General features: G+C 42.8%; 1 protein-coding gene across 1 annotated transcript; it reads right to left on the bottom strand.

Moving 5' to 3' along the window:
- Positions 1 to 2,369: 2,369 nt before the first annotated feature.
- smyd1a (SET and MYND domain containing 1a) lies at positions 2,370 to 22,115 on the bottom strand. The gene is made up of 10 exons (XM_024380506.2): positions 21,850 to 22,115; positions 8,526 to 8,702; positions 8,086 to 8,293; positions 7,709 to 7,839; positions 7,587 to 7,625; positions 5,789 to 5,984; positions 4,913 to 5,005; positions 4,621 to 4,784; positions 3,015 to 3,183; positions 2,370 to 2,756 (listed from the first exon to the last, which is right to left on the bottom strand). The coding sequence occupies exons 1-10, from the start codon at positions 22,059 to 22,061 to the stop codon at positions 2,595 to 2,597; spliced, it is 1,551 nt and encodes a 516-aa protein (XP_024236274.1). The 5' UTR covers positions 22,062 to 22,115; the 3' UTR covers positions 2,370 to 2,594.
- Positions 22,116 to 24,012: the final 1,897 nt, after the last annotated feature.

The following is a 24,012-nucleotide window of genomic DNA, read 5'->3' as shown; positions in this document are numbered from 1 at the left end:
CAAGGCGGCTGGCCCAGACGGCATCCCTGGCCGCATCCTCAGAGCATGCGCAGACCAGCTGGCTGTGATAACGGACATATTCAATCGTTCCCTATCCCAGTCTCCTGTCCCCACATGCTTCAAGATGGCCACCATTGTTCCTGTACCCAAGAAGGCAAAGATAACTGAACTAAATGACTATCGCCCCGTAGCACTCACTTCGGTCATCATGAAGTGCTTTGGGAGACTAGTCAAGGATCATATCACCTCCACCTTACCTGACACCCTAGACCCACTTCAGTTTGCATACTGCCCCAACAGGTCCACAGATGATGCAATCGCCATCACACTGCACACTGCCCTATCCCATCTGGACAAGAGGAATACCTATGTAAGAATGCTGTCCATTGACTACAGCTCAGCATTCAACACCATAGTACCATCCAAGCTCATCATTAAGCTAGAGTCCCTGGTTCTCAACCCCGCCCTATGCAATTGGGTCCTGGACTTTCTGACGGGCCGCCCCCAGGTGGTCAAGGTAGGAAACAACATCTCCACTTCGCTGACCCTCAACACAGGGGCCCCACAAGGGAGCGTGTTCAGTCCCCTCCTATACCCCCTGTTCACCCATGACTGTGTGGCCATGCACGCCTCCATCTCAATCATCAAGTTTGCAGACGACACAACAGCAGTGGGCTTGATTACCAACAATGACGAGACAGCCTACAGGGAGGTGAGGGCACTCAGAGTGTGGTGTCAGGAAAACAACCTCTCACTCAATGTCAACCAAACAAAGGAGATGATTGTGGACTTCAAGAAACAGCAGAGGGAGCACTCCCCTAACCACATCGAAGGGACAGTAGTCAAGAAGGTTGAAAGTTTTAAGTTCCTCGGCATGCAGTACACATCACAGACAAACTGAAATGATCCACCCACACAGACAGTGTGGTGAAGAAGGCGCAACAGCGCCTCTTCAACCTCAGGAGGCTTAAGAAATTTGGTTTGTCACCTAAAACCCTGACAAACTTTTACAGATGCACAATTGAGAGCATCCTGTCAGGCTGTATCATCGCCTTGTACGACAACTGCACCGCCCTCAACCCGCAAGTCTCTCCAGAGGGTGATGCAGTCTACACAATGCATCACCGGGGGCAAACTACAAACAGCTTCAAGGCCATCAGACTGCTAAACAGCAATCACTAACTCAGAGAGGCTGCTGCCTACAAAGAGACTCACTAGACACTTTAAACAATGCCAATTTAATAATGTTTACAGATCTTACATTACTCATCTCATATGTATATACGGTATCTTATACCATCTATTGCGTCTTGCCTATGCCACTCGGCCATTGCTCATCCAAATATTTATTTGTACATATTCATATTCCATCCCTTTAGATTTGTGTGTAGTAGGTAGCTATTTGGGAATTGTTAGATTACTTCTTGGATATTACTACATTGTCGTAACTAGAAGCACAAGCATTTCGCTACACTCGCATGAACATCTGTTAACCATGTGTATGTGACCAATACAATTTGATTTGATTTGATTTGATTTGAGACACCAAATTCATGGTCAACTCATTCACAGTTGGCCAGGGGGCTAAGCTGGAGACGATGACTGGAGAGAAGAACAAGGTGAGTTGCTCAACCAGACACACCCACACTTACTTGTGGCCTCATGGGCGCACCTGCACATTGGCTAACTTGTACTTAAGCTGTAAATTACATAGATGGGGAATTCCAGTCCTGGAGGGCCAAAGTGTGCAGGCATTTGTTCCAGTTCAGCTTTTGCACCATATAAAATGTTTATCAGTTTCCTTAGAACTGGAGCAAAAGTCTACACATGTAGCGATCAATGAACAGTTGCTCTCCCTACTTTGAACGTGTTCTTTTTTTCCATGACCCATTCTATGAGTGGTGCTAAACCTACTTATAACCGTAGTGTGCTAACTTGGAATTTCTAGTTTGTTACTCTTGCATGGTATGTCATGCACTAACTCCTCTACCCTTTCCCAGGCTAAGGTGAACCTGGTTGGGAACATGCTAAACATCTCACTGAAGGGCATTGAGTCAGTCACGGAACATCATCGTTGTGAGTATTATGGTTGGGGACTAGAATGGGTTTGAATTGTCAACAAGGGGTGGAATTTCCCTCCTTCAAATGTAACTGGGCTGTAAAACCTCATCTGTGTGCACCCTTTATCTTTCCAGACCATGACGCTTCGCTCCATCGTCTGCAAGAGGATAAGTAAGCGCATGTAGTGATCTCTCAACCCTTTTTGAATAAATTAAGAAAATGTATTGACTTCTATGGTTTGTCTATAAAGAGCTGATCCTTAGCTTTGATTGGTTGAGCTGCAATGTATAGCAAAACAGACTCCAGACTCTATCCAGTGTTCGCTTTTATTGCATTTATCATTCAATATTTTACATGGTGATATGGCACATGGTGGGTATACTGGTTTAATGTTTACTAACTCAAAAAAGGTAAGACGTTCATAGGAACTTTGAGCCTTACAGCTGTAGTTGAGGGCCAGCCAATAATTATTTTGGGGGGCAGATTTGGTGACCACTGCATTTCAATGGTATGAAAGTGGTGTGTACAGAAGGTCATTGCTTGTGGAAGAGGGCCTTGACGTTGTCCTCAACACTGACTGCCTCAGCCATCATGCCCATGGACTTGTTCTGCAGGGCAGCCTCTCTCATGCTGTGGTAGACGCACTCATTCTGCTTGAAAATCCTCTGCTCCATCTCGGTCTGCATACGCATTGACTAGGAAACAAGGGGTTAGGGGTCAAAAGGTAGACTGGTCTGGTATAATCTGGGAAAGTAGTATTCAGTGAGGTGAAATTATAGATATGTAAACAATAGAGCTTACACTTCACTATTCTACCTGACAATCATATCTCCCTTCCACACATTTTTATTGAATGTTTTGTAACATTATACCCTACTGAACTGGCCCCATGCTATCTTTTTCTAATGTCATAGGTTAATCAAACTATTGAGGCAGCCTGTAGTCTAGTGTACCTCCAAGTCCTTGGTGATGGAGTGGTTGGGTCCATGTGTGATCATGAGAATGGCGTAGGCCTTGCAGATCATGCCATGGCCCACCTCGATGAGCCCTGCGTGCCAGTGAGTCACGCCAGCCCGCATGGTGGCCATGCCCAACTGGGCGTTATTGGGGTGGTACAACTTCCTGCACAGGAGAAGCGATAGAAGAGGGTTGGTGCAAAGGGAAGGGGAGGAAAAGAGAACATGTTTAAGATTAAGTAATTAGTGCACTAAATATACAAATGTATGTGGACACCCCTTCAAATTAGTGGATTCGGCTATTTCAGCCACACCGTTGCTGACAGGTGTGTACAATCGAGCACACAGCTATGCAATCTCCATAGACAAACACTGGCAGTATAATGGCCTTACTGAAGAGCTCAGTGACTTTCAACATGGTAGCGTCATAGGATGCCACCTTCCCAACAAGTTAGTTTGTCAAATGTCTGCCCTGCTAGAGTTGCCCCGGTCAACTGTAAGTGCTGTTATTGTGAAGTGGAAACTTCTAGGAGCAACAACATCTCAGCTGTGAAGTGGTAGGCCACACAAGCTCACAGACCGGGACCGGTGAGGGCTGAAGTGCGTAAAAATCATCTGTCCTCAGTTGCAACGCTCACTACCAAGTTCCAAACTGCCCCTGGAAGCAATGTCAGCACAAGAACTGTTCGTTGGGAGCCAGCAGCTGCACACAAGCCTAAAATCACCAATGAGCAATGCCAAGCACGGCTGGAGTGGTGTAAAGCTTGCCGCCATTGGACTCTGGAGCAGTGGAAACGCGTTCTCTAGGGTGATGAATCACGCTTCACCATTTAGCAGTCCGATGGACAAATCTGGGTTTGCGTATGCCAGGAGAATGCTATCTGCCCAGATGCATAGAGCCAATGGTAAAGTTTGGTGGAGGAGGAATAATGGTCTGGGGCTGTTTTCCATGGTTTGGGCTAGGCGTCTTAGTTCCAGTGAAGGGAAATCTTAAAGCTACAGCATACAATGACATTCTAGACAATTCTGTGCTTCCAACTTTGTGGCAACAGTTTGGGGAAGGCCCTTTCCTGTTTCAGCATGACAATGCCCCCGTGCACAAAGTGAGGTCCATACAGAAATGGTTTGTCGAGATCGGTGTGGAAGAACTTGACTGGCCTGCACAGAGCCCTGACCTCACCCCATCGAACACATTTGGGATGAATTGGAACACCAACTGCGAGTCAGGCCTAATCGCCCAACATCAGTGTCCGACCTCGCTAATGTTCTTGTGGCTGAATGGAAGTCCCCGCAGCAATGTTCCAACATTTAGTGGAAAGCCTTCCCAGAAGAGTAGAGGCTGTTATATCAGCAAAGGGGAGACTAACTGCATATTAATGCCCATTATTTTGGAATGAGATGTTCGACGACCATGTAGTGTATGTTGTTGTCCTATCTAGCTATCTTAAGATGAATACACTAACTAAGTCGCTCTGGGTGAGAGCGTCTGCTAAATGACTGAAATATAAACGTAGAAATGGGATTTTAAAGCTGTAGACATGCAAATCTTCATATGGTCCATTAGATTAGTCTCCACCACTCTGTCCCCATTACAAACACTCACATGTATCCCTCCACCATCCTGCGTGAGTATTCTGCAGCCTCAGAGAAGAACTTCAGGTAGGACAGCACCTCGCTGGCTGCACTCAGCATACGCAGTTGGTACAGGTGTGTATCTGCCAACACAGGTTCCTGTTTGTCCAGACACTCACGACACAGCTTCACCACCTGTGCAGGGAAAGGGAGGGATGGAGGGGGAATTTAGCAGGTTTAACAAAAGAGGGAGAGTGAAAGAGAGGTATTTACCAAACTCCAAAGCCATCCCTAAAGGTAAAGGAGGGGGTTGTTGTTGTTACCTCATGAAAGTCACCTGCAGTACGAGCCGCCTCAACCTTGGCCAGGCACTCCAAACTTAACTCCTGTACCTCTTTCACAAGCTCATCAGAGGGCTGAGAGAGAGAATACAGTAAACACAACAGTGTCAGTGTATTAACATTTGGGAGTATGCACATTGCACATCCCACCATCATTCACTCCTGATCATTGACAGTAAAGGAAAATGCCTGATGACCAGAATGCACTACTGCAGACAACCACAAGAGAGTGACATATCCAACAACTCTGAAAACAGTGTTCCATTGAAGGAAATGTTGTATAATGTGTTCAGGTCCCAGTAGTCTCTTCTCACAGACACAGCAGCTGTGTGAGGAGACTAATGGTCCGGCAACTACAAAAATGGACTAGTGTAGGACACAGACTTATACTTGTATTACACACCTTGTGACTTAATCATAATTTGCTCCAAGTCAATTCCCATACATAGATACTGATATAACACATATCCAGGTCCATGGCATTGACCCATGTCTAAAGATATGGTCATGTGATAAGAGAGTTAGTCATATTATTTTGCGATGTCTCAGAAGGCACGAGTACAGTGAGAGTTGAGATCCATTAAGGGAGAGGGGAAGCATGGAACTTTATTGAACTGAAAAGTAATTAGGGTGATGTGTTGTTGGCCCCTGGGCCCTCAGAGGTATGATCAGGTGTTCATTTGTGCATTTGACTACATGCTTCTGGTGCATCAGCTGTGAGATGCCCATCTGCGTGATAGGGTTATGTGCCCAACGTGAGTCTGGGTACGGCATGGGGCCAAGGACCCAGGACCCCACTGTTTGTAATGGAATGAATTGACCCCAACTCTGCCCTCAACGTGTCACTACTTCTCCCACCTTGTTGCCTTCGGTCTCCTTGGCAGCCATCATTAGGTCATCTTTGAGGTTCTTGCTGCAGCTTTTGCAGGTGCAGTCAAAGTGGTACTGGTGCTTCAGGGCTCTCTGGCGGTCCGTTGACACGTTCAGGAAGTCCACGTAGCCCACTGTCAGCTCCTCATTCTCAGCAATCTTACCAAGCGCACGCAGCTCAACCCTGAGGGAGCAGGGCGGCATGGTTAGCCTAGTGCCAGAGTAACAGCTGCTCTAGGATCAGTTTGTGCATGTCACATGCTGAAAGAACAGGCCCTGGAGCATAAGGGATAAGGGGGTGATGTAGTGTGATGTGATGGTACTAACTATAAGGGAGGGTAAAGGGGGTAGTGTAGTGTGATGGTAGTAACCATAAGGGAGGGTAAAGGGGGTAGTGTAGTGTGAGGGTAGTAACCATAAGGGAGGGTAAAGGGGGTAGTGTAGTGTGATGGTAGTAACCATAAGGGAGGGTAAAGGGGGTAGTGTAGTGTGATGGTAGTAACCATAAGGGAGGGTAAAGGGGGTAGTGTAGTGTGATGGTAGTAACCATAAGGGATGGTAAAGGGGGTAGTGTAGTGTGAGGGTAGTAACCATAAGGGATGGTAAAGGGGGTAGTGTAGTGTAGCCCCTAGTAGGTCTCTGGACCTTTACAGCTTTCCCTGTTTTTTTATTTATTTAACTAGGCAAGTCAGTTAAGAACAAATTCTTATTTACAATGAAGGCCTACCCTGGCCAAACCCGTACAACACTGGGCCAATTGTACAACACTTGATGGGACTCCCAATCACAGACAGATGTGATACAGCCTGGATTTGAACCATGCACTAAGATGCAGTGCCTTAGACCGCTGCACTACTAGGACAGGTCTGGAAGTTCAAGCCCTGCAATGAATGTTCTCTCTCAATTGCTACAATAGCGAAAGGCCAGGAAAGTTATTGCAGTGACATAGTTGGCCAGGGAGCTGATAGCATTTTTGTATTTTTTTTGGAGATAGGAAACCTTCATTGACCAGTCAGCAAACATAAACATCACTGGTTGGATAATCCTTGCAGCTCGTGGTTCAGAGAAAGTTATATTGATCGTTCAGAGCTCAACATCTTGGACTGTCGGCTCCTGATGAATAATAAATATGCTTTGAAGGAACATCCATAGCCCAGCTGCAAGCTCAGTGTGGGGGTTTTCATTTCACTCAACTTGAAACAACATTCTAACAAAGCAGTTTTGGGATTTTGCACTGACAGACAACCAAAAACAGCCATCATCACCAACACAGTGCAGGCAGTCTAAAAGTCTAAAAATACATTCACGTTATGATGTGATGTTTGAAGTAATCTTATCAGGTAGTTGACTGAAAACTGAGCAAAATCTAACAATAGACACACTTCACACAACAAAGCCTCAAGCAGAATAGCAACTCAGTCCTACTGAGAGCTAAACAAACCATGCTATAGTCGGACAGACACAATTTGTTTCGTAATATTCTGTTTTCCCCTCAGTTATTAACTTTAGGGGTTAGATTTGATAATAATTTTATGATAATGAGTAATTTGATCATGCTTAATGAGGAAACGGTCCTGTGGTAAAGAAGGAAACATAGGGAAATATAGGGGAAATCACACTATTCAATGTCAGGGTCAAAATTAGAATGCCTGACTGTCATTTGGTACTGTTGTTCTGTTGACTTCCTCACTAACGTCCAGTGATTGAGGGTTAATAACATGTGTTAATGAGATCTTTCAAAGGTTCAAAGGTTAGATGTTAGTTTGAAGCAGGCAGAGAGACCCACCTCCTCTTAGAGTGGAAGGTTGCATTCAGAGCTGACTGACTGGAAGAGATGGCAGTCAAAGAGTTTACAAATCACGTACAAAAGTTTTATCTCTCCCTCTCCCTCTCTTGGGGGATACATACTTGCCATGGTTGAGGATGACAGCACAGTTGGGCCAGCAGTCATGGTTGACCAGACACAGGTTAGGGAACAGACCTACTCCCACTGCCTGCTGACCCCTCTGGTCACTCAGAGTAAAACCATTACAGTTGATCTACAGATGGATGGAGAAAAGGGGGGATGGAGAGAAAAAAAAAATAAAGAGGGGAGAGAGAGATGGAATGAGAATGACAGTGGAATAAGACAGAGAGAGAGGAATAAAGAGATGAATGGTTAATGACACTACCTCACAGTCTATAGAGAGTAAAAGAACACATGCTACAGTCAAAATGGTCTTGTACGTACTGTGCCAAAGTTTGAGATATCTGGATGGTAAGATGACTAACTCATTGATACGTACTATGCCAAAGATGTGTGAGATGTACTCCACGCCATGCCTGGTGTTGGGACAGTAGTCCAGGTATTTGTGCACGTCGATCTTGAGCTCTTTGAGGTTGTCGGCGGGCATGTCGGCCACGTGGTCCTCCAGCTGGTCCACTGAGGTCAGCTGGCTGTCCGACACAATGCCTGTGTCCTTCTGTATGCGCCACAGCACACGGGCAGCAAGACTGGAGAGGGACAGGGAGAGTTAGCATTATAGTTTTATATGAGTGGCTGACATAGCCTGGTTTCTTTTTTATGCAACTTGGCAAGGCATTGACAACCACTCACCTTCCCCTGTCCATCCATTCTCTTCCTACTCCCCTCTCTCTCCTTCCTCCACCACCTCTCTCCGCTAACTCTCTCTCCTTCTCCTCTATTTTTCTCCCTCCTCCACTCTCTCTCCCCCCTCCTTCTTACCGGACATTCTCATTGGGGGCCTTTCCGTTCTTCTTGATGGCACCACACTCCTGCTTGTGCTCGTCCCAGCATGCAGTCTGACAGGTGCGGTCACAGTAATGGGCAAACTTACACTGGGCGCAGCGGTGGAGGTTGGCCTGGCGACGGAAGCAGCTGTGACACACCTGCTGAGACAGACTGGGAAAAGTGGGGAGGTCAAGGGTTAGAGGTCATGATTTCTTATGGGGTTCAGGGGTTTACCAGCCCCCTGAAACAATTGAAAATCAAACCCTGTTGCGCTCTCATCCTCCCTTCTGTCCTTGGTAACTATCAGATTTAGTGGAAACCTGTTACCATAAAACCTAATGGCAGGCCCACACACATGGTCCCTAGAGAAATCAGTCCGAACTACTACATAGGCCCTGTGGGAAATGAAGTTCCAAACTGTCCTGGGAACATAGCTTATATACGGAGTATACAAAATATTAAGAACATGCTCTTTCCATGACAGACTGTCCAGGTGAATCCAGGTGAAAGCTATGAGCCCTTATTGATGTCACTTTTTAAAACAACTTCCATCAGTGTAGATGAAGGGGAGGAGGCAGGTTAAAGGAGGATCTTTAAGCCTTGAGACAATTGAGACATGGATTGTGTACATGTGCCATTCAGAGAATGAATGGGCAAGACAAAAGATTGAAGTGCCTTTGAACGTGGTATGGTACTAAGTGCTAGGCACACCGGTTTGTGTCAAGAACTGCAACGCTGCAGGGTTTTTCACACTCAACAATGTCCCGTGTGTATCAAGAATGGTCCACCATCCAAAGGATATCCAGCCAACTTAACACAACTGTGGGAAAATTGGAGTCAACATGGCCCAGCATCCCTGTGGAATGCTTTCGACACCTTGTAGAGTCCATGCCCAGACGAATTGAGGCTGTTATGAGGGCAAAATGGGGGGGGTGCAACTCAATATTAGGAAGTTATTCCTAATGTTTAGTATAATTAGTGTATATGGGGTAGAGAATAACAACGCAAGGCATTGACCAGTGGATGACATCATGGACTGACAATGGAGTGGATTTATTTCACTAGCAATTTTCACTCTGGTGGGTCTTAAAATGAGTGATTGCGCCTATTTGAAGCTGGGGGTGATTAGATGGCCATGGTAGTGTGTGAAGCCAGCAGGTTGGAGAAGACATTAAATAGATTTTAAAAAACAGGGATATGTTGGTGTGCTGGGGAGTGTAGGTTTAGGGATGAATGATAATACGCTCTCACAGCAAACTGAGTGGGGAGCCATTTCTGTACCTTATCAGTGAAGAGAAAGACCTGTTCTGTGTCAGCATTTAAATCTCTCAGTCCCTTAACTACTTACCTCATATTTCCTCTCTCCTTTTTTCTATATGTCTTTCCTGGCTATCCTCTTCCCTTGCCCTTTTTTCAGTGCATCGCTCTTTTCCCTCGCCCTTTTTCATACAGACCCAATAAATATTGCCTCGTATTCAGACTCCTTGACTTTTTCCACATTTTGTTACATTAAACCTTATTATAAGATGGATTAAATAAATAAAAAATCCTCATCAATCTACACAATACCCCATGACAAAGCGAAAACAGTTTTGTAATTTGTTTTGCAAATGTATACATTTGAACAAAAACCAAGCCATGAGGTCGAAGGGATTGTCCGTAAAGCTCCAAGACAGGATTGTGTCAGGGCACAGATCTGGAGAAGGGTACTGAAGGGTAGAAGGGTAATGCAGGAATGGCTTCAGGACAAGTCCCTGAATGTCCTTGAGTGGCCCAGCCAGATCCCGGACTTGAACCCAATCGAACATCTCTGGAGACCTGAAAATAGCTGTGCAGTAATGCTCCCCATCCAACCTGACAGAGCTTGAGAGGATCTGCAGAGAAGAATGGGAGAAACTCCCCAAATACAGGTGTGCCAAGCTTGTAGCGTCATACCCAAGAAGACTTGAGGCTGTAATTGATGCCAAAGGTGCTTCAACAAAGTACTGAGTAAAGGGTCTGAATACTTATGTAAATGTGATCTGTTTATTTTAATATATTTGCAAAAAGAATGATAAACCTGTTTTTGCTTTGTCATTACGGGGTATTGTGTGTTGATTGATGAGGGGAAAAAACAATGTAATCAATTTTAGAATACGGCTGTAAAGTAACAAAATGTGGAAAAAGTGAAAGGGTCTGAATACTTTCCGAATGCACTGTATTTATGTAATGGGCTATACTGAGATGACTTTACATAAATATGATGGTATTCCCCACACACCTTCCAAACTTCTCTCTCTCTCTAAAACTCTGTTTGCACTTCATCTGAGAATGTTTCCACTGTCATTCCGTGTACTTGTTGAGCTCCACCACTATATCTGTTCTGGTTTACTATATGTAGGGGAGAGTTGGTCAATTGAGCCATTTTTTACAATCAGCATCATTCCGTAAAAGGAAATCTAATTTTCTTTATCGCAAAGATATCTGCATATATTTCAGAATGTTGTGTATACCTGGAAATAATCAGAATTCATGTAAACATTACAGTTTTGAAAACATAACTTGTAAGTGGTCATTTGGCACGACCCTCCCCCGGGTTAAGTTAAACCGTGTACAAATGTCTGTACTGAATGAAATATTACCACTACCTTTTTAAAACCATGTCTATCTTTATTTCCCAAACACAATTCAATACAATCACAATCACTTTTTTGTCTGTTAATAATTTTAAGCGTCTTTTAACAGGCTTTAAACCTAACAAACACTTTGTACATTATTTTTTACACTTTTAACATATGCCAGCACTGTTGTTACCTCACATCTCAGCGATGATGCCTTGCATCACGCCTAGGAAGAAAACACTTAGATTTGCTCAACTTGCCATTGGCTCAACTATTGGCTCAACTTACCCCATGGTCATTGGCTCAACTTACACCAAGGCAAATATTTTGACTATATTAGCCAACAGAGCTACAAGGATACACTTGCATGCTATGTTTAGGAACTCATATTCAAGCTTATAGAGATCCCAACTGATGTACAGTATATACTATAGTATTCACAGTACCTTTTTTGCGGACTTGACTATAGTATTCACGGTTGTGTTTTTGCGCAGGGTTTTTGGGCAAAAACACTAGACACTAGAGTGAATACTGTAGTATTTACTGCAGTGTTTTTGTGGACATGAATGTAGTGTTTACTGTACTGTTTTTGCAGACATTACTGTAGTATACAGTGCCTTGCGAAAGTATTCGGCCCCCTTGAACTTTGCGACCTTTTGCCACATTTCAGGCTTCAAACGTAAAGATATAAAACTGTATTTTTTTGTGAAGAATCAACATCATGAAGTGGAACGACATTTATTGGATATTTCTACCTTTTTTAACAAATCAAAAACTGAAAAATTGGGCGTGCAAAAGTATTCAGCCCCCTTAAGTTAATACTTTGTAGCGCCACCTTTTGCTGCGATTACAGCTGTAAGTCGCTTGGGGTATGTCTCTATCAGTTTTGCACATCGAGAGACTGAATTTTTTTCCCATTCCTCCTTGCAAAACAGCTCGAGCTCAGTGAGGTTGGATGGAGAGCATTTGTGAACAGCAGTTTTCAGTTCTTTCCACAGATTCTCGATTGGATTCAGGTCTGGACTTTGACTTGGCCATTCTAACACCTGGATATGTTTATTTTTGAAACATTCCATTGTAGATTTTGCTTTATGTTTTGGATCATTGTCTTGTTGGAAGACAAATCTCCGTCCCAGTCTCAGGTCTTTTGCAGACTCCATCAGGTTTTCTTCCAGAATGGTCCTGTATTTGGCTCCATCCATCTTCCCATCAATTTTAACCATCTTCCCTGTCCCTGCTGAAGAAAAGCAGGCCCATACCATGATGCTGCCACCACCATGTTTGACAGTGGGGATGGTAGGTTAAGGGTGATGAGCTGTGTTGCTTTTACGCCAAACATAACGTTTTGCATTGTTGCCAAAAAGTTCAATTTTGGTTTCATCTGACCAGAGCACCTTCTTCCACATGTTTGGTGTGTCTCCCAGGTGGCTTGTGGCAAACTTTAAACAACACTTTTTATGGATATCTTTAAGAAATGGCTTTCTTCTTGTCACTCTTCCATAAAGGCCAGATTTGTGCAATATACGACTGATTGTTGTCCTATGGACAGAGTCTCCCACCTCAGCTGTAGATCTCTGCAGTTCATCCAGAGTGATCATGGGCCTCTTGGCTGCATCTCTGATCAGTCTTCTCCTTGTATGAGCTGAAGGTTTAGAGGGACGGCCAGGTCTTGGTAGATTTGCAGTGGTCTGATACTCCTTCCATTTCAATATTATCGCTTGCACAGTGCTCCTTGGGATGTTTAAAGCTTGGGAAATCTTTTTGTATCCAAATCCGGCTTTAAACTTCTTCACAACAGTATCTCGGACCTGCCTGGTGTGTTCCTTGTTCTTCATGATGCTCTCTGCGCTTTTAACGGACCTCTGAGACTATCACAGTGCAGGTGCATTTATACGGAGACTTAAATCATTCGCAAGGAGATTCCTGCAAAAATATTATTTGAAGATTACACACAGGTGGATTGTATTTATCATCATTAGTCATTTAGGTCAACATTGGATCATTCAGAGATCCTCACTGAACTTCTGGAGAGAGTTTGCTGCACTGAAAGTAAAGGGGCTGAATAATTTTGCACGCCCAATTTTTCAGTTTTTGATTTGTTAAATTTTTTTGAAATATCCAATAAATGTCGTTCCACTTCATGATTGTGTCCCACTTGTTGTTGATTCTTCACAAAAAAATACAGTTTTATATCTTTATGTTTGAAGCCTGAAATGTGGCAAAAGGTTGCAAAGTTCAAGGGGGCCGAATACTTTCGCAAGGCACTGTATGTAGTATTTACTATAGTGCTTTTGTTGAATTGTCTTTTGTTTTATTATCTTTTTAATCATCTTGAAAAAAAAATGGGGGTTTTCTCCTTGAGGAAACTTACTGGACAAACACAAAAAAGCAAATTGTCCATAACTGTCACGACTTCCCCCGAATTCGGTCTCTCTCCGTGTTCGGGCGGCGTTCATTGGTAGACGTCACCGGCCTTCTAACCATCGCCAATCCACTTTTCATTTTCCATTTGTTTTGTCTTTGTCTTATACACCTGGTTTCAATTCCCCAATTACTTGTTCATTATTTAACCCTCTGTTCCCCCATGTTTGTTTGTGAGTGATTTTTTTAATGTAATACGGCCCGTTTATGTGGGCTCGCTTATTTTGTGTTGTATTTGTCTATTTTTTGAGTAAAATACGTTTATTTACTCATATCGGCTGTCCTGCGCCTGACCCCTCTACACCAGCTACACACAGACTACATTTCAATAACCTGTATGTACTGTAGGCAGGACAGTGGTCTGACCGGTTAGGTTGACCTTCTGTCTGGTGAAGGTCAGGTTTGGCAAGGTACAAGGAGGAGAGGATGGGGGAGTTCTCCTTTTTTTCTCAACTTGATGAAAACACTTTTTTATGGATTTTAATAAGTAAAGAAGTAAAGTAAAAAATACAAGAGGATACGAAGCTGGTTTAGGGTAAAGGTTGGGAATAGGATACAAACCCGGTTTAGGGGACTTGAGTTGGAGGAAAGAGGAAATTAAAAATGTAACGTAGGGGATGGAAACTTCTTCTTCAAGATACTGGGAGGGGAGGTTTGTGATTTTTGAGTAGTGGGATGAATGGTTGTGCTTATTGTTGATTTTTTATTTTGGAAAAGTTTTAGCGCATTTCCTTTAAAACAGCTCATATATATTTTTGTCATTTTTTTACATGTAAAAATGGCATAAAAGCATAAAAACAGCATTTGGATATTACATGTAAATTTGTTAAAAAGTACATGTTGTTAAAACCAATAAAAACAAGCCATAATTAAAAGTACTTTTCAATGTAAAACATCCAATTATGTAAAAGCCATTTAAAATGTGTACAAATGATTTAACAAAAGTAAAACATTTTTAAGACATGGAAAATATGTTAAAAAGCTGTCTTCGTTCCTTTGTACAGGAGCGGGGTGAGTCGTTATCAAACTCGACTCCTCCTGCTCTTCCGATGTCGTTTGTGTTTCCATTTAATTAATTAGGTATGGAGAATATTTTATTTAACAATAAATGGTCTCTACTTGGCATGAAGGTTTTTCAGTCATGGGTGGCACACATTGAGATATGGGGGAGGGGAATGAAAGGGACATATGCTAATTTAATATTAGCATATCAATGCAGTATGTAGTATTTATTATTCTACAGTATACTACAGCATTCTATTGTATGCACTACATGATCAAGGGATACTACAGTGTGTAGTATAATATTTGGCAGCATACTACAAAATTACTGGATATATTAAGCACTATCGAGGGATATTAGCACTATCGAGGGATACTACAGTGTATAGTATAATATTCAACAGTATACTACAAAATTATATAGTAAGCACTACACGATCGAGGGATATTACGGTGTTGTAGTATAATATTCTACAATATTATACAACATTCTATATAAGCACTACACATGATTGAGGGATACTACAGAGTGTAATATAGTATTCTACAGTGTACTACAGTTTACTACAGAATACCAGAGGTGTGGACTCAAGTCACATGACTTGGACTCGAGTCACAAATATGATGACTTGCAACTCAACTTTGACTTTAACACCAATGACTTGGACTTGAACCTTTTGACTCGACCTGACTTGATAACCTCCCCAAGCCCAAATATAAAAAATGATGCTATTAAAAAAAGTGGGCAGAGCATCAACTCTTCATTTAACGGATTACAGTTTGAATCGGACAGCAGCCAATCAAATTGTGCCGGCTGAAAAAAAGTTGTGCGTGGCAGTGCAGAGGAATGTCGGCGGGTGAATTCAGATGGAGCCCTTGGAAAGATGATTCCCAACATTTTTATTTTCGGATATAAAGACGACGTATCAATAAAAAACATTTCAACTTGCAAAACATGCGGGGGGAAATTACAGACGGAGGCGCAACAATTTCCAACTTTGTTCGACATTTGAAGCTGCACAAAGAATGGTAAGTTGTGGCTAATATAGCTGACTGTTATATATTTTATTACTTTACTAGTGTAGGCTAACATAACGTTAAATCAATGAGCCTCCACATAGTCAGTCAGTGCGGGAACGTGATCATTGCACCCAAGATTGAGCTACAACTGGCTAGGCAGTTGGTAGCCTAAATCCTGCCTGATGTTACTGCTGTTCCTAAAATCATTGACATACGTTAGCCTACCGTAACCACAGAGAGAGAGTGTGTGTGTGTGTGTGTGTGTGTGTGTGTGTGTGTGTGTGTGTGTGTGTGTGTGTGTGTGTGTGTGTGTGTGTGTGTGTGTTTTGTGTGTGTGTGTGTTAAGGTTGGGCAATTGTGTGCAAGCCGACATCGCCCGATTGCGCCCCATAGCAATCCTCGATAGTCGATCACTATTGGGGGGGATGTGTCTTTCTCATGGCTACCCATGTATTTCCATGGAAATATAACATTTATTTGGAAAATAATAAATAAAAATAGATATTTTTAAAAGCATTCATGATTTGCGTAAATGTAATATACTAACTTAATCTTGTTAAAAATATGAAATGGTATTACATTTGTTGAAGAGCACATTATGACTTGTTTAGGACTCAAAACTCAAAGTTTAGTACTTGAGACTTCACTTGATACTTGACGGTCTTGACTCGGACTTGCCTGTCTTGACTTGGGACTTAACTTGGGACTTGACTTGGGACTTGAGTGCTAAGACTTGAGACTTACTTGTGACTTATAAAACAATGACTTGTTCCCACCTCTGCAGAGTACTATAGAATTCTATAGTAAGTACTATTGTATTCTATAGTAAACTGTAGTATTTTTTTAATGTAAGCTTATTATAAAGTAATATCCAAACTGAACAAATAAGGACATTATTTACTTTACCCGTGACACTTGAACATGAAGCAAACATCTCAACCATTTCAACAATGAGGAAAACAACAAAACGTTACCCTAAAACAATGTTTAATCATGTTTGTGTGATTGCGCTTGTATGCTTGTATATATGTGTCTATGACTGGCAGAGGCAAACCTTGCTACAGTATGTTTCATAGTTTTCCATTTAAACGTGCCCCAGCTGACCAGGTGGTCCCCACTGACTGATTGTTAACAACTTTATGCAGCCTATATATTGAATAAATTCCTGAAATGAAAAAAAGCTTTTGAAATAAATATATTCAGTTGTGGGATAAACATAATCATAGCAAGTAATGTCTGTGGAAAGGTAGGGGAGGCCCCCAAATCACTAAATACACCCCGGTGGACAGGCACCCGACTGGTCCCAGCAATCATTCCCCTGATGTACCAATAAACAGGTACCTGAGATCCCATTTCTATAATAGACAATCACGCAATACACATGAGGCCAGACTTTCTAAGCATTTTTCATCTAGCAGCATTCAAACTTGCTTTCTCGACATGCATGTTTTACACAACTTCCTCGATCTCTGAACTTTGCCTTAAGGTGAAGGTGGGTGAGTACAGTATGGTTTTGTATATAAAAATAGAATGACTAAGTGGACTACAACACAATCTTTTCCTAGGTGTGCAAAGATTGTGCAAAAAGCTTCAGCATAGGACTAAAAACGTATGTAAGTGACATGGCTATGCCAAAAACACAACACTAAACAGCCATAAGATAACTGCCACACCTTGAAGACAGGCTTGTGTGTGTAAACAGTTTATCCTATGTGTGTTTGGGAGTGTGTCTAAAAGGAAATGGAACTATTAATGCCTGCAATGATTGTTGGCATGCTGTAAAGCTTCAACAAATCTTCTGTAAGCAGATAGCTGCCAGGGGACAAGACACACACACACACACAGCCCCTGCACTATTCTTCTTCTCTAGTTTTGGAAAGCTCACACACCCCTCTTTCCAAAGAGCGTGATCCTTTCATTGCATACCTGCTATGTCTGCTGTCATCCCGACACTAGCTCTTATATGGTTCCACACTGGCCAGCAGTAAGCAGGCATATCTGTGACCAGCATTCCAGCGGATAATGAGATTGAGACCCCTCAATGCACACACACTCTCAAACACATACTCATACACATTTAGAAACAGAGTACAGTGCACAGAACAGAAAGTGTGGTCTTATTCATGGGCCATCCACCTGTACAGTAGATGGAGAGATTGATACACTGTATTGTAATATGTGTTTGTGTGTGTGTCGCTTATCTACACTAGATAAAGTACATTCCAATCTATTCTGAACAAAAATATAAACACAACACGTAACAATTTTAAAGATTTTTCTGAGTTACAGTTCATATAAGGAAATCAGTCAAATTAAATTAATTAATTAGGCCCTAATCTATGGACTTCACATGACTGGGCAGGGGTGCAGCCATGGGTGGGCCTGGGAGGGCATAGCCCCACCCACTTGGCAGCCAGGCCTAGCCAATCAGAAGGAGCTTTTCCCCACAAAATGGCTTTCAATAGGTGGCCTGTCACAAACCGTTGCGTCTTATGTTCTGGTTGAGGTGTTCCTCTCATTAAAAAGTAACTGGGGTTGTCGGTTGTTGTGCCATTTTAGCTAATTCTAGTCGGCAGGTGTTACTACAATATACTACAGTCTTGTCTGCAAAAACACTACAGTAAATACTACAGTAAAGTCAGCAAAAACACGACAGTGAATACTATAGCTTACTACAGTAATGTCCTAAAAAACACTGCAGTATATTACAGTCATATCCGCAAAACACTATAGTGAATACTACAGTAAAGTCTGCAAAAACCCCACAGTGAATACTATAGCATACTACAGTCATGTCCGCAAAAACCCTACATTAAATACTGCAGTATACTACAGTCAAGTCTACAAAACACTATAGTGATTACTATAGTATACTACAGTCATATCCGCAAAAGTACTACAGTAAATACTGCAGTATACTACAGTTAAGTCTGCAAAACACTACATTGAATAATACAGTAAAGTCTGCAAAAACACTATAGTGATTACTATAGTATACTACAGTAAAGTCCGCAAGAGCACCACAGTAAATACTGCAGTATACTACAGTCAAATCTGCAAAACACTATATTCAATACTAAGGTAAAGTCTACAAAAACACTACAGTGATTACTATAGAATGTTATGTCCACAAAAATGTTAGAGGGGGGAACCTCAGAGGCAATGAGCTCCCCAAGGACAGCACGTTCAAATCAAAACTGTCACATTTGCTCCCGCTCCCCCTCCCTGGCTCTCGAGGGTGCCAGGCTGCCCATCATTACGCACACCTGTCACCATCGTTGCGCGCACCAGTGCGTCTTTGGACTCACCTGGACTCCATTATTTTGTTTATTGTCCCTCCTATATCTGTCTGTTCCTCGTCTTGATCCCCGTGTCTGCATTACTGACGTTTTGTTTCCCCTGTCCAGACGCTGTCCGTGTTCTGTTTCATGTCCGATATTTCTCAAATGTTTACCCCATGTACTTGTTTTTCGTCTCCCAGCGTCTGTCCTTACGGAATGCAGAAACCAATTTTTGAAGCATCAGGGAGTTTTATGTTTTTGTTGATGACGTCGGGTCCGGGTGCCGCTGCCGATGGAACCGGGGATGCCTCAGCTGGCCTGTCGGGCATCCACGCCTTAGCTGGCTCATCAGGCTCCCATCCCACGTCATGCCTCAGCTGGCTCGTCAGGCACCCACGCCTCAGCGGGATTGTCAGGCTTTCACGCCTGAGTCAGCTCGTCGGGCTGCCACGTCTCAGCAGACTTGTCGGGCTCCCACGCCTCAGCCGGCTTGTCCGACTCCCATGTCACTGCCGGCCTGTCAGGCTCGCCCAGGTGGGACACTGGGTGGCACCCCCAAGAGCGGGGGTTACAGCTTCCCCTCCCTGGCTCTCAAGGGCACCAGGCTACCCATCCTTACCAACACCTGTCACCATCGTTACGTGCACCAGCGCATCTTTGGACTCACATGGACTCCATTATTTTGTATAGTGCCCCTCCTATATCTGTCTGTTCCTCGGTTTGATCCCCGTGTCTGCATTAATGTTGTTTTGTTCCGCTTTTCCATATGCTGTCCTTGTTTTGTTTCATGTCTGTTATTTATTAAATATTCCCTCCTTGTACTTGCTTTTCGTCTCCCAGTGTCTGTCCTCACAAAACAGCATCGACAAAGCTAGCTAGCGGTGCCATCGATCAAAAAATTCTAAAGTAAGCACTACGTGATCAAGGGATACTACAGTGTGTAGTATAGTATTCTACACAGTATACTACAACATTACATAGTAAGCACTACACGATCAAGGGGGATACTACAGCGTGTAGTATAGTATTCTACAGTATACGACAAAATATTATAGTAAGCACGACATGATCAAAGGATACACTACAGTGTGTAGTATAGTATTCTACAGTATACAACAAAAGTCTATAGTATGCACTACACGATCGAGGGATACAACAGTTTTGAGTATAGGATTCTACAGTATACTACAGTTTACTACATAATTCTATAGAATTCTATAGTAAGTACTATAGTATTCTAGAGTAAACTGAAGTATTTTTATGTGGGGACTTTCTACAGTTAAGAAATATCTGCACTATACATTATCATTTGTAATAATAGCCTCACCTTTGTTTTCCTATTTGAGAGGGACAGAGTGACTCCCCCTTGTGAAAATAATAATGGTGGCAAAGGACATAGTATGACATCATTCTACTGTATATGAGTGGCACATCACTGAAAGTGTGACAACATGAGTATCTGAAAGACAAACCCAACCCATTTATAAAGCACTCAAACAACAAGATGTTGAATTTTAAACAAACTTCACTGACATTTCTTTCAAGAATCTGTAAGATTGTAATATTAAAGAGATATTACATTGATTATGTTTACATTGATACATAAACAGCAGGTATCATTTTCTACCCAGCACCTGCAATCTGGACTCAGGGGTAGACATAACGTCATAGTAAATGTAAATCTGTCTCCCTCCATTTAGTATAATATGTTGTTTCGAAATGATATGCGTTAATTTGTGGATGTCCATCATCCATTTCGTATGATACTGTATGTTACGAAGTACAATTCGTATGACACGTTACGAATTCCAATTTGATGTGGCTAACGTTAGCTAGGTGGCTAACTCTAACGTTAGCTCGGCTGGGGGTTATGGTTAAGTGTTAAGGTTAGGGTTAAGATTAGAAGTTAGGTTAAAGGGTTGAGGTTGGGGGAAGGGTTAGCTAACATGCTAAGTAGTTTTGCAGTAGCTAAAAAGTAGTAATTAGTTACAAAGTTGCTAATTAGCTAAAATGCTAAAGTTGTCCATGATGAGATTCGAACACTGAACTTTTGGGTTTGGACATGTTTGCGTTATATTCCTGCCCATCCACCCGATCAAACACCCTCCTTTTGTTTTTGCCTTAAATAACCTTTTGTCTTATACATTGAGTATACCAAATATTAGGAACACCTTCCTAATATTGAATTGTCCCCCCCTTTTGCCATTAGAACAGCCGAAATTTGTTGGGAATGGACTCTACAAGGTGTCGAAAGGGTTCCACAGGGATGCTGGCCCATGTAGACTCCAATGCTTCCCACAGTCGTGTCAAGTTGGCTGGATATCCTTTGAATGGTGGGCCATTCTTGATATACACGGGAAACTGTTGAATGTGAAAAACCCAGCAACCCGGTTGCAGTTCTTGACACAAACCAATGCGCCTGGCATCTACTACCATACCCCGTTCAAAGGCACTTACATTGTTGGTCTTGCCCATTCACCTTCTGAATGGCACACATACACAATCCATGTCTCAATTGTAACAAGTGACAACAATACGGGATCATATATTTCACCTGGATTCACCTGGTTAGTCTAGGTCATGGAACGAGCACGTATTCTTAATGTTTTATATACTCAGTGTTTAACCATACGAAACAGCCCGGATTTACGTATACTATGTTACGCCTAGTCTATGAGACCAGGCTGGCACCTGAGGAGTAATGGATATGCTCACTCCACTGTGAAATACCAATACTATACATGGCCTTTTGGCCACCACGATACAAACCATGAACCAGGCCCTACCCATCAAAGACATAGCAGAATGTAAGTATTTTTTTAATAAATAGAACCACAATATCAAATTGTTAAGGATATGAATTGATACAGGAACCATGAAGGTATCCTTTTTGCATTCAATTTGTCTTTCTTACTTAGAAATAATTGATGTGTGTGTGCATGCCACTGAGAAATTTTGTCATTATGACCAAAATCTCCATGCATTGGTCCCTACCTGTCGAAGACCACTGCAGCGAAGCTGGGCTCAGCGAGTACCACCTCCCCAGCACAGAGGTCCTTGGTGGTCCTGAGGCCTCTGCCCTTTACCCCAGTATCAAACACCTCCACATTGTCCATATCCAGGGTCATTACCAAGTGGATAGAAGACTGGAACACCTCACAGAAAAAAAAGAGTGGGAGAGGAAGAAAGTGCTGGCTGAAGTGCATTCACCGACTCTCACAGTCTCCAAAAACGTTTAGCACCTGCCCCTCTCCTCAGCCAGACCCCGCCCTACATAAATAGACTGGCCTTCCTGGGACTGTGGGACTGTACCATGACGGGGCAGGGGTGTGTGGATTGGGTGGGAGGGGGAGCTGTGGGAGTCAAGGGGATTGGGAGTGGAAGTACTGGGGAGGCATGCTCCATAGGGGGGACTTGCCCAGGTCTGCCTGGGTGTCCTCCCATCCTTGGGGTTGGTTCAGGCCAGGCAGGGGTATTTTGGTCTGGCAGCTGTGTCTGTCTGTCAGTCTGTCTGGGGAAGGGAGTAGGAAGCAGCTGACTGGGAAGAGGCCTGATCAAACAGTTATCTCTGTTGATTTTGCTATCACTCTAGCTACTGTATCTGTCATTACCACAGTCATTATATCATTACCACAGTCATTATATCATTACCACATTCTGCACAAGTCACCAGTTCTCTTTTTCTCCTTTCTGCTTCCTGTATCTGGCTCATTCACATTGGCTGTTCACACGTTCCTCTCATCCAGTGCCCCTTCCTATCTTTTGTCAAAATATATAAATCTGAAGGACAGCAAGACGGTCTCATACTGTCTATGAAGAATGGTCAAGTTCAATTAGAATACATTGCTGTGTTGATATTTGAAGTTATATAGGATAGCCCCATTTAATACCAAGCAATAAAACCTCATTAAATGTCATGAGTTATAGAATGCTGTAGTATCCTGTAAAAAAAAGGAGTTGACAGATACATAACTCCGTTTTTATTATAGGAAACAGGGCTGGATGGGTCACATTTTCCCTTTCACTTCACAGGGTAATTAATACTTGAAAAAAACCCACCAAAACATGTGAGGATGCGTCTGGGATTACACAGCCTTGTGGAGACAAACTGTTTACAGTAGGGAGTGTGGGAGAGAAGTAAGTGGTGAGGTGGAAGAGGAGGGGGATAAGGGAAAAAGCAGGGGTGGGAGGAGAGGAAGAAGGGAGGAGCATAAGATTGTGTGTGTGTGTGTGTGTGTGTGTGTGTGTGTGTGTGTGTGTGTGTGTGTGTGTGTGTGTGTGTGTGTGTGTGTGTGTGTGTGTGTCATGTAGTACCTGGCAGATGTTCTTTGGAAGATGAAGATGGGAGAGATTGAAGAACCTAACACAAAATATTTGACTTCATAACAGCAGAATTACTTTGAATTACTTTGTAATGTACAGTGCCTTACAAAAGTATTCATCCTCCTTCGTGTTGTTCCTATTTTGTTGCATTACAACCTGTAGTTTAAATAGATTTTTATTTGGATTTCACGTAATGGACATACACAAAATATTCCAAATTGGTGAAGTGAAATGAAAAAATTACTTGTTTCAAAAAATTCTAAACAATAACAAATGGAAAAGTGGTGCGTGCATATGTATTCACCCCCCTTTGCTACGAAGCCCCTAAATAAGATCTGGTGCAACCACTTACCTTCAAAAGTCACACAATTAGTCAAATAAAGTCCACCTGTGTGCAATCTAAGTGTCACATGATCTGTCACATGATCTCAGTATATACAGAATTCAATCAATCCTTATCCCAGTCTGCTGTTCCCATATGCTTCAAGAGGGCCACCATTGTTCCTGTTCCCAAGAAAGCTAAGGTAACTGAGCTAAACGACTACCGCCCCGTAGCACTCACTTCCATCATCATGAAGTGCTTTGAGAGACTAGTCAAGGATCATATCACCTCCACCCTACCTGACACCCTAGACCAACTCCAATTTGCTTACCGCCCCAATAGGTCCACAGACGACACAATCGCAACCACACTGCACACTGCCCTAACCCATCTGGACAAGAGGAATGCCTATGTGAGAATGCTGTTCATCGACTACAGCTCAGCATTTAACACCATAGTATCCTCCAAACTCGCCATCAAGCTCGAGACCCTGGGTCTCAACCCCACCCTGT

The sequence above is a fragment of the Oncorhynchus tshawytscha genome, linkage group LG20 (assembly GCF_018296145.1).
Source record: "Oncorhynchus tshawytscha isolate Ot180627B linkage group LG20, Otsh_v2.0, whole genome shotgun sequence".
Lineage (NCBI taxonomy): Eukaryota > Metazoa > Chordata > Actinopteri > Salmoniformes > Salmonidae > Oncorhynchus > Oncorhynchus tshawytscha.
This window is presented reverse-complemented; position numbering and strand designations above follow the sequence as displayed.

Excerpts from the sequence above, each read along its gene's own strand:
- smyd1a (XM_024380506.2), bottom strand. The coding sequence starts at position 22,061 with ATGCACTTCAGCCAGCACTTTCTTCCTCTCCCACTCTTTTTTTTCTGT. Across the intron at positions 7,840-8,085 it reads TCTCACACATCTTTGGCATA|ATCAACTGTAATGGTTTTAC; the intron begins GTACGTATCAAT and ends ATCCATCTGTAG. Across the intron at positions 3,184-4,620 it reads AGGATGGTGGAGGGATACAT|GAAGTTGTACCACCCCAATA; the intron begins GTGAGTGTTTGT and ends TCTCCTGTGCAG.